The sequence below is a fragment of the Raphanus sativus genome, chromosome 2 (assembly GCF_000801105.2).
Source record: "Raphanus sativus cultivar WK10039 chromosome 2, ASM80110v3, whole genome shotgun sequence".
Classification (NCBI taxonomy): domain Eukaryota; kingdom Viridiplantae; phylum Streptophyta; class Magnoliopsida; order Brassicales; family Brassicaceae; genus Raphanus; species Raphanus sativus.
The window spans coordinates 39,168,744-39,180,240 of NC_079512.1; the positions used below are offsets into that span (position 1 = coordinate 39,168,744).

At 29.9% G+C, this 11,497-nt stretch overlaps 1 protein-coding gene across 2 annotated transcripts; it reads right to left on the reverse strand.

The window, feature by feature from the left end:
• Positions 1 to 6,737: 6,737 nt before the first annotated feature.
• Positions 6,738 to 9,506, reverse strand: LOC108820631 (floral homeotic protein APETALA 2). 2 transcript variants are annotated; one of them, XM_018593621.2, is made up of 10 exons: positions 8,858 to 9,504; positions 8,718 to 8,743; positions 8,579 to 8,609; positions 8,118 to 8,205; positions 7,889 to 8,034; positions 7,761 to 7,805; positions 7,588 to 7,676; positions 7,410 to 7,507; positions 7,247 to 7,336; positions 6,738 to 7,158 (listed from the first exon to the last, which is right to left on the reverse strand). In XM_018593621.2, exons 1-10 carry the CDS (start codon positions 9,310 to 9,312, stop codon positions 6,931 to 6,933), a joined length of 1,296 nt encoding a protein of 431 aa, XP_018449123.1. In that variant the 5' UTR covers positions 9,313 to 9,504; the 3' UTR covers positions 6,738 to 6,930. The 2 variants fall into 2 exon arrangements, with proteins under 2 accessions (XP_018449123.1, XP_018449132.1); XM_018593630.2 differs by having other exon boundaries at positions 7,022 to 7,161; positions 8,858 to 9,506.
• Between the last annotated feature and the right edge of the window lie 1,991 nt (positions 9,507 to 11,497).

The following is an 11,497-nucleotide window of genomic DNA, read 5'->3' on the forward strand; positions in this document are numbered from 1 at the left end:
TGTGTCGACGATAAAGGGAGGGAATAAATTAATGAAAAAGTAAAAGAAAAAGATATTTGGAACTTCATTCACTTATGAAAATATTTAAATAAATTAAAAGTGTAAAGTTTGAAAAACTCGAATACAGTTAGTTATGTTAATCTGAAAGAAATGATACAAAAAATCTTAGCTTAAATAGTATGCATTTTTGGTACACAGAATATTATGCATTTATACACTGAAAAAGATAACAAACCTGAAGAAAAGCTAGGGTATTAGATCAGAGGGAAAAAACATTTTTATCAAAAAAAGAATTTGTAGAAGAAATGGTTAGTTTACAAAAAAAAAACTGAATAAAGAAAGAACAGATGCTAAAACTATAAAACATCACGATATATAAATATATATACCGATATTTAAAATAACAAACCAACCTAACAGAGTCATATACCCAATGAATAAACTGTACAGTGGAAAAATAAATAAAAGCTACTATTTAAAAGAAAAATATCAATCACATGGTTCATCCAATCTTGATAATAAGTTATTCGATCAGACAATCTATTTAAGATTTAAAATAAATAAATAGTACTGATATGCCTAGTCCAAGATCACATTCAATTGTGAAACTGAACAGAAAAAACATGTTTACAGACTCGTTTTTATTCGTTAAGATTGATTTTATAGTATTTAAACAGGAGATTGGAATTGTAAGTTATTACATCTAATGTACTAACAGATCATAGTTGATTTGAAACCCATTGTGAATTATAAAAACAACAAAATATCGGTCTGATATTCTAGGTATATTGCTTGCAAGTTGTTTCCTTCTTCTAGGAGACTCCATATAAGCAAAAAGCACATCCACTAACTATTTAATTATATGTGTTTTTAATTACTAATTTAAAGTTTTTCGATTGACGAATTTAATATTGAAGCACTAATTAAGAACAATCAAGAAGTATACTAGCAAGTTGAGTAATACGGTTATCCTCGTGAGACTACAAATCTTGCCACTTATAGAAATGAACTAAATTAAAATACTAGCCCTCATGCGATTATCATATTCCTGAAGTGACGACTTGAGTGACGAAATTAGGTTCATCTCGAATTTAATATTCCATAAAAATCGTCCTTAAAAACTAGTATTAATTTTTTATGTTTCTTCAGACAATTTCTATTCATGGACCAACTGATTCCTTATCGTATGATTAAAATTATTGTTTGACTAAACTAACTTATAAAGTTTCGAAATTCCCCAGGAAATCTGCATTCATTGGTCCATCTTACCGCTTCCTCGTACACTAATCTCCACTTGCCTTCAAACCCTAGACATTTTTTTAATGCCCAAAACAAATACCTGTACATACTTATTGAGTATATACATGTGTTTGTACACGTGATGATTCCTCTAAAAATGTCTCTTGAAATACTTAAAAGGTTTTCTTAATTGGTATGGTTCTTTCATATATCGTAATTAAATGATAAATTGGTTATAGCTCATTCTCGATTAATTATGTGTTTAAGCTGTAAGTTACGGTACGAATATGTTACGACGCAAATTACAAAATTTCCTTTGAGACAATTTCAGTTAGCAAATACTACTAAGTAATCACGTCATTCAACCCACAATATATATTGGATATTTTGTTAGGTTGTTACATAGGCAATGGAAGACATAATTATCATAAAAGGTATAAAACTAAGTAGTCATGTAGGAGCCAACTTTTATTTCATGAATAATGAACAATATTGTAGTTGCATAACTATAAGATATCATGTGGTAGGTTAGCAAAGGCCTTTTCTTTTATTATAAAGAATATTGTTATGTTTGATAAATCTCTTATATATTAAAAAAGAAATATTTTAAGTTGTAAACTTCTTTAGTATATTGAGATGTCACTCCCTCGATTCTTCTCATAGTCCAAATCAAATATCTTTACATTATTAGAAAAATTACAAATTGTGACATTACGTTATATATAATCAACCAACCTTTTAAATTACATTGCATTTAATGTTATTTTCACATGAAAGCAATAAAAACACTCTTCTTCTTCTTGACATCAAATGTAGTAAAAATAATATTTTCGGTTTAGAATACTCTTTTAATTTTGTTCTGATACATTTTTCCAATAAGCTCCAAACACATATGTAAATAATTCTTTACGTTCCATTTTAAATGGTCATCACGAACCGTTTCATTTACGAGTCAGGCATTCCAATGGCAATTGTGCCAAAATATCTTCACGAATAAGAGAATGAAATATATGTGTACGAACATAGACTAATCATCACTAAAAGTCTAAAAGAAACACACGTACACACTATATGCTTTTGAATTTTCAACTTAACCCAAGCTTGATTTTCATCTCAGCTCCAAGTTTAGGATTTCGGTTGCCATGTTTTAACTGATTCATAATTTCCATATATTACATATATATTATCATTTCCTATATAAGTTGAAGGTTTGATACGAAAGATAATTATTTAAGGGAAAATATGCAGTTATTTTATATAATAGTACGTAACATTTAAACAAATATTTTATTCCAAGCGAATATAATGTAAACATATGTAAAATTTTAGTTAAAAATTTCGATATATATTTTATTATGCGCAAAACATGGATTATTAAAAAACATGGATTATTACCTAGTGATCATGCTATAAAGTATTGCTATTGTCAAATACTTTGAACATCTCTCCAATGTATACCTTTATATTTTTTTTTCTAAAATAGAAATTTCTAGTATAGAAGTGGATTTCTTTTAATGTATGCTTATATAATAGAATTCTTTTATTTTAGAAAAAAATATAGAAGAATTCTACTTTTTGTCTCTATATTTAGAGATGAAAATAGCAAATCTCTATATTTTTTCCTATAAGTAGAAAAACTCTATAATAAAGACATACATTGGAACAAATCTACCTTTATAATAGAGTTTCTCTATTTTTTAAAAATATAGAGATAAAAATAAAAGTAAGCTGAAATGGTTTTAATGAAGATTGACCAGAGGATGTTTATGTGTTGCTCATTTAAGGCTATAGCGCTATCTTTTCTGAAGATATAAATTATTAACATCTAACAGAATTTGAATGCTTTAAACCCTTTTATATATATAAAAAACAATGCAGCCCAACCATTGCAATGTAGAATAAAGTATTTTAAGAGAAATACTATTGTTTCAGGCTTTTTTTTGTATGAACTATTTCAGAATTTTACATAGTCTTTTTGATGAAAATATAATACTACTAGGTATATATATCATGTAAGAAACAGCTTTTTTTTTGGAACCACAAAGAAAACGTATATTGTTGCTATAAATTCGAAAAATTCCACTCCATTTTGTATTATTTGATTATGTAAATAGTTAGAAATCATTCTAACATAAAATTGTGTTTCTATAACTCTCTGTTTTATACTATTCTCTCCATTTCAATTTAGTACTTTTGTAGATTAAAATTTTTGTTTCAAAATAAGTATTTTTATAGTTTTAATGCAAAAACTATTTATTTTATATGTTATTCTATTTTTATTACTTGAAAGATGGTTAAGTGTATAATAATGATATTTTTATTTAAAATATAATTTTATGAAAAATATTTGTTGTTTTTATCATAAAAATCTCAGACATTTTAATATCCAAATTTTTGATATTTTATTTTTGGGAAATTGTATTTAAGATGATGAGCAAAATGAATCAAAATTGATTAAATTTTAGTTATGTGTTTGATTGGTTTCATTGTAAAAAATGCTTTAGTTCACTTGATTTTTTTATATATGTTGTTTCCACATTAGTCTCTAAGTAATTTAATTGACTGTATCCTATAAATCTACAATCCTATTAACTAATCTAAATCATTTTGTAAGATCTGCTATATATATATATATATATATTTGTATCTGTATGCTATAAACGTGATTCATGTGTGGTTTAGTGGTTTCTTTTACTATTCAACTACTATTAGGTTTTAGGTTCGAGCAATATGACTTGATTTTTTGTTGATTTTTCATATTTATTAGGACACTAACGGTTCCTGAAGACTCGACTTTGTGACATGGATTTGAGGTGGTATCATGTGAGAAAAGAGAACATTTCTTTACATATATATATATATATATATATGTAAAATTAATTATTTTTCTAATCTTTGTATACAAATCTATAAAGAGAAACTAAAATGAAACAGAAAGGGTTGTATATAACAAAAAATATCGTTATTAAACTTTACACCAGCTGTAATTGGATATTCGTATTATATCAAATGTTTAATACTGTAACCATATTTATTGTCATATTCATCATGCTATTTTCTTTTTTTTAACAGTTTAATCCGGTATTCCGATGTAAAGGACCATCGTATAATCTGGTGTACAAAGTTACATTGGTTAAAGTTAACCTGGTATTAGCAAAACGGCAAATGTACTTACACATAGAAATATGTTACTGTGTAATGTTACCAGATACATGAACCTAGATTTTAAGGAGGAACAAATTGCACAGAATAAACATGAAATCTAGGAAAGCTTTCATGAATAAATAGGGATGGGCTTAATAACCGATACCCGAATCCGATTTGAAGTAAGTGGTTAGGATCGGGTTTGGTTAGGGTCAAATACCCGATTGATTTTCATTCTATCATTTTTCGGTTAATTGAATCCGATCTGTTATTACCTAATACCCAAACTTATCCAAACATAACCGAACTTAACCAAAACCTTACCGTTTATGATTTATTATCTTTTCCAAAATTGTGTTGTACAATATATACAAGCATCACACACATCGATTAGTGTTCCCAAAATTTTGTTTCTTAGATTCTTCTTAAGTGGTTGAGATTTAATCTTGTAAATTAACAAACCGGAAACCTTAAATATTTCTCTTTTCTTTTTCTTATTCGGTGACGTCAAAAAATCGAACAAAGGAAATTTTCTTTTTCTTTCAATTTTTTTTTGTTTTGATTTTGCTTGTATGATGATTAGAAGTTTGATTCCGTTTGTATGATGCACAGAAGTTTGTCAATTTTGTTTGATGTTTGGTTTTAAATTTTATTACAAGTAGAGGAATGAAACTTGGTTTATTTGTTTGTGTTCAGTAGAGATTTTGAGGTCTTATTTGATTTACTTGTTTGTGCTCGGTTTGATTTTGTATGATTTTTTAGAAATGATTTCAAGATAAGTTAAAACATGTTTTTCGACAAAAAAAATAGTTTGAAGTTTGGATATTGGATATATCTGAAAATATCCGAATCCGAATTTGACCAAAAATGTCAAAATATCAGAATCAATTTTTATTCTTATATCGAAATACTCGAATATTTGAAATACAAGATCTTAACCCGAACATGTATACGAGGGAACGCTCATAGTTTATTCTTATATCGAAATACTCGAATATTTGAAATACAAGATCTTAACCCGAACATGTATACGAGGGAACGCCCACCCCTATGAATAAGTGTACAAGTAGGAAACGTTTAATAAGATTTTAACATTTTTTTAAGAAGTTAAAGAGGAGAAAGGAAGTGAAAGCCGAGAAGTCTCTCTCACCATTATAACAATGTCTGACTTCTTTTGGGTTTCTGCGTGAGGGGGAGAGAGAAACTGATTCAAAGGACACATTACTTGAGAATGACCATTCATCCTAATAAACTCCAATTTTAATTTGCCTTCTCTTTATGACACACTTATATTTCCAAGATTATTTTTCATCGTATGGAGTATTAAACTATTAGTTAGTCATGGAATATTAATGTTCTTTTTCAAACTATCTATCTACTTTGTAATTTAGAATATTTTTAAGTCATTTATATATTTAAGGAAAAAATAACATTTTCTATTTCCACTCTAGATATAAATATATGTTATGTAATGAAATACATTCTATTTTATTATAGAGTTATTCTACATTTTAAAATTGTAAAATACATTAAAAATGTTTTATAATATTTTTTTGACAACAATGTTTTTATAATACAATTCGTCTAAAGGAACAAAGATCGTGGTGTTGGCATTCATATGAACTATTTTATGAGATCGTAAAATAACTGCAGGAATTTTTTTTCTTACTCCATTAGGGAAACATCAGTACCAATCTACTTCTGATTCTCTCTCTCGGCTCACCATTAATGCTGTAAAAATAAATAAAACTGCTTTTCTGTCGGTAAAACATCTATAGCATTACTTAAAAAATATCTATATACATCTTTTTGTTTCGTATCATTCACGTTATAAGATTTCTAAAGTTTTTTATTTATATGAAATTATACAGTAATGTGTGCTACAGTCTTGATGAGAGATAACAAATATCAGATGGAAGTCCAAAACATATTTTGACTAAAACCAAATGTTCCTTAACACCTTTTTATAACCGTTAAAGATAATTGTTCCTTTCATGAAATCGTAACAAAGAAATAAAACAAATTTTGAATAACTAGCTCTGTTGTCATAAGAAAATATTTCATACTTTGAGTGTTATTGGGTGAAAGTAAATAAATATTAAACGAAGTATTTATATGGAAGAGGAATAACAAAACAAGTCAGGACTGAGCATATATGTAGATAGGTGCAGGTGACATATAAAGCAGTAAGGTTTAAAAATCAACAAATGTATCGAGAAGAAACAACAAAAGACAACTCATTGACAAATCTCCTCTCAACCTTTTTAGTCAGAACTTCTCAAAACACACACTTTCGCAATTTCCTATATATCCAACGATTATGTGTGTGCATATAAAATAGAAATATTACCCGATGGAGGAAAAAATTATTCCATTAAGTTTTTTAAGAAATTTTCTTGGCCTAATAAAATAGACGTTTAAGAGAAATAAACACACGAAAAGCCGTAATTAATTTAATGACCAAGACCATAGGGGTGCTTTTTAAGGTTCATTTTCCCCAAATTTGTTTCACATATCTATAAAATAAAAGATAGAAATATTAGAGATTCAAGGTCTCATGAGAGGAGGTTGGAAGCCATTGCTCTGCAGCCAGTTTTGATGAGAAGTAGAAGTGGAATTAAAAATCTGATTGTGATGATGAGGAGAGAATCCTGATGATGCTGCAGCATTTGCCAACACTTGGTTCGTCGTGGTCCGACCATCAAACCGGAGGTTCTCAGCCACCGGAAACAGCGAGAATCCTCCTCCGCCGCCAATGTTGCTGCTGCCCGGAAACTACTTTACACCCACACAAAAATATACAAATTCGGTTAGCAAAAATAACCGACTAAGATGTTTTAAATCTTGTTGTTTTACTACTCACTTGGAGATTTGAATTTGGGATATGGTTAACCATTCCGGTTTGACCTAATCCAAGAATCTCATTAGGGTGAAGAGAATCTTGTTGGTTCATCTGAATAAGAAAAGAAAAATGTGTAAAATATATTAAGGTAGAAATTATTGTTGATAGTTTAAAAACACTTTACCTTGAGCCGCATATCTTGACCCTTTTGCTTCGAATTAACCGAGTTTCCCAAACTCAAATCGAGGTTATGATCTTGTTGAATATGATTCCCTGATGACTCTACACAAATTAAAAATCTTTAAACCCACTGCTAACCCGATATGGTTTAAGACTCAAAAAAGATTTGAAATAAAAATTACCGGCGTTCAATTCGTCGTCGTATATGCTTGGATCAAAGTTAGTCACAGCGTCTTTGCCATTACACTTGATTGCAGCTTTATCGTAAGCTCTGTGGTCATTTAAAATAAAATAAAATACGAGATTTAAATTTTCTAACAATGTGTGTTGTGGAATAAATCATAAAGACATTTACCTAGCAGCTTCAACCTCGGTGTCGAACAAACCCAAATAAACATACCTAATATCAAGAATTCAAGAATCAAAACTCAAGTTACAATAACAAATCTATTAGAATAATAAAGAAAGAATAAATGAAAGTACTTTTTGCCTAAGAATTGACCCATTCGAGCTTCCCAACGACCACACTTATGCAAAGTAACACCTCTATACTTCGAACTTCCTCGAGGGAAGCCTGTGCTCTGTCGGCGAAGTACGTGCACGAACTCTTCCTTCGTTAAATTCGTCATCTGCGAAATTAAGTTCTATTAAAATCAAATATAGACCTATACATATTGTATAAATTTTGTTTTTGGTTCTCGGAGGAGATTACCTGCTTCAAGTCATCATCATAGTCTTCAATGGTAAAGTTGATATCCGCTTCCACTCCACGAAATTTAATAGCAGCTCGATCATATGCTCTACTTAAAGAAAATAAAAATACTTTACTATAGGTCTTCTTTTTTTAACTAGATATTATTCCCTCTGTTCTAATATAGATGATGTTTTGATTTCTGAAGATGTTTTGTTGTTTCATAATAGATTGTGTTTACATAAATATAAATAATTCTAATTTTATCAAAAAACTGTGTATATAATTGTATTTTTATTCTATTTATTTATAATTAAATAAACTAGTTTCAGATTATATTTTAATGATATTTTTGATTAAAATTGATTTTTTTAATATTCAGTGCATTCAAGTAAAACATTGTGTAATATGAAAACAGAGGGAGATAGGTCTTTTGTTTTTGGATATTAAGAGTAAAGAGCGAGTCAAAGAGAGAAACATACCGAGCAGCTGCATGAGCAGTGTCAAATCCACCTATTCAGGGAAAAAGGTAAAAATATTTTTAATTATATGATGACATTTTTCACAGCAGAATACAAGAAACAAATTGAAAAAAGAAACTAAAATAAAAAGGTAATATACCTAAGTAAACCTGTTTCCCACAGTCCCTGAATTTTAGAGAAACATAAGGAGAAAAAAATATCTTATATTAAATTATCTTTTTAAGTAACGATCGATTAATCAAATTTAAATAATATTTTTTAAACTGCAAATAAAATTACCAAATATGAGATTCCCATCTCCCGGTTCGCCGGTAAAACGTGACGCCTCTATACTGAGAACTCCTCGACCGTGGTCCACGCCGGCTCTTTTTCAACGGCTGCGCCGGCTCCACCACGGCGGCGACAGTAGTGGGTTTAGCGGCCGATGATCCGGTAGCTAGATCGGACTGACAAAACTTTACACCAAACCAGTGAGACCGAGGAAAGCCTGACCCGGGACCACCACCATCGTCCCCTACGCTAGTTTCCATCTCTGGGAAGAACTGATGGGTGATAAGTGGGTTGTTGGGTCTGACACGGTTAGGCTCATCATCATCGGATCCATCTTCGATGACTACAGCAGATGAACTTGAGTTCGAGAAAGATCCGACCCGTTTACCCGGTGAAGAATAACACAACTCTTCAGATTCTTCTTGAGGAAGTGTTTGGTGTGGTGAGTCGTTCAGATCCCACATTTTTTTTGGTTCTAAGCTTTTTTTGATGTTTGAGGTTTCAAACTTGAATCCTCTCTCTGGTTTGATTCTCCTCAAGGTTGTAAGCTAAATAAGAGAAACCAAAGAAGAGAGAACTTTGGTTGGTAGCCAAAAAAAAAGTTTCGAGAGAGAGAGAGAAGAAAATATAATTGAAATATATTTTCAGAGTTTGCTTCTACGAAAACTTTCATTTTTATCCTTTCCTTTATAGTATTTACTTCCATTGCCCTCTCTCTCTCTCTATCTTCAGTATTTTAAAATAATATCATTCTCTCTCCAACCACTTGCTTTCTTTGGAAAAAAGATTATATTCGAAACAATTCCTCGTATTGATGTTTCTTTATTTTCTTTAAAAAAATATTTTCCACTTTGATTATTGTCTATGTATACAAACATCATCGCTGATTAATCAAAGATTCCATTAATATGTAATTTCATGTTTTAAGAAAGTAAAGTCCACGGCTTGGTTCGGCAAGCAATCTACAAAATGTATTTTTTGCAAGAAAATGTATAGTTTGATATATTACTAAAAACCCCACACAATTTTGCCAAAACTGATATACTTAAGCTTTAGAACAAAGCTTTTTCTTTGGTTTTTTCCTTTTTATATATGAATAAAAGCTAGGAGGATGCACATAAATAGATCACGCATGGATCTATATTTGTTAAAATGTGTATATTTATGTACAATTAATAGATGTTTTCATGATCGGGCAAATTAAAGTAGATGAGATTTAAGTTTATGTTTGTTTGAAGTTAAGTTCCAGAAACAGTAATTTCTCGAAGACAAGCAAGATATAGGGTTCACATGTAGTTTATAGGAGTTATAAATTAGTAATAGTAATTTCGAAATGAATAATTTACTTACCAAGGCTGGATTGGTGAAAGCTTTTTATTTTCATGAAAATACTTTGCACAAACTCTAACTATGTCTGAAATCATAAATCGGTTGATCTCTAACTATCCGTTTTCTTTTAATAGGCTGTTCTAACCAGAGGCTTGGTTCTTTGACTACTTGTTCACCAAAGTCTAGATTTTTTCTTGCTTGAGCTTTACTATATAACTGCTTCCTTTTTAACAAATGTTTGACAATGTACCTAAACGCAATAATTGCTTTCAAACGAGCAACTCTCAATGCTTGTAGGCTATCTTTTTATAAATGTTTTTCAAATGAACGTCTCGTTAATTTCATCCCCATTTTGTTTGTTTCCTTCAAATTTATTTGAGACGAAGTATAATAAAAAGGAATGGAAAGACTTTCGTCTTGAGTGAGATAGATGTTTCTTAGCTTTCTTACTTTTGCTTGTTTTACTGGTTTTGAGTCTTTTGACTAAACACGCTGTATGCAGTAAGTGAACAACAGATTCATAACTTTGACGATTCACCACCAAAGTTACTTTTATGATTTTTGTTTCGAACATATACTTTTCTGAATATTAAGTATATCTGTGTTGATTTTGCGTCGATACTAGTTTTATCGAATTTGAGTATACTTTTAATAATTAATTGCATCTATGAAAATATCTACACAATTATTCATTCGCTAACGACAACTTTAAAGCTTTCAGAAAAGTAATACTTAATTTTATGTACTCCTCTCACCTATATAAATATTCCCCATTAATTATCATCTCTCCATTTTTCACATTATTTTTACCTACAATCAAAAATCGTGCTAAACCAAGATCACTTAGAGCAGGTTTATAGAGGGTTCTTAGTGGGTTGCTTAGTCCAATTTGGATTTAAAGAAAAAAGAAAAATAGTAATTAAGACAAGGAACGTAGTTTAAATAAGCTCTAGAAGGGACGTGCCTTAAGTACACGTGTTCAAATTGTATTGAGCAGAGGAGTTTGAGAAGAAAAAAAAAAGCCAATGCTCCCGACGAAGAAAAAAAGCCAACGCTCCCATTTCTCTATCTCTCTCTGGCGCTTCCAACAAATAAAATCTCATGCAACTGAGTCCAATCGAAAGATAAAGCTTTGTTGTTTTGTTTCTGTGTTTGAATCCTTCAATTTTGTGTTTGAATTCTTCAATTATGTATTTGAATCTTATGCTTTAAAAACCTATCTGTCGCAGAAACCTTTCTTCGTCGCTTCATCGCTTCTCCTTCTCCTTGTTTAGTTTCAGACTATTGACTTTTGTTATAATCAGAGGATTTTTGTACAGT

Excerpts from the sequence above, each read along its gene's own strand:
- LOC108820631 (XM_018593621.2), bottom strand. The coding sequence starts at position 9,312 with ATGTGGGATCTGAACGACTCACCACACCAAACACTTCCTCAAGAAGAA. Across the intron at positions 8,744-8,857 it reads AGATGGGAATCTCATATTTG|GGACTGTGGGAAACAGGTTT; the intron begins GTAATTTTATTT and ends TCTAAAATTCAG. Across the intron at positions 8,610-8,717 it reads TGGGAAACAGGTTTACTTAG|GTGGATTTGACACTGCTCAT; the intron begins GTATATTACCTT and ends TTCCCTGAATAG.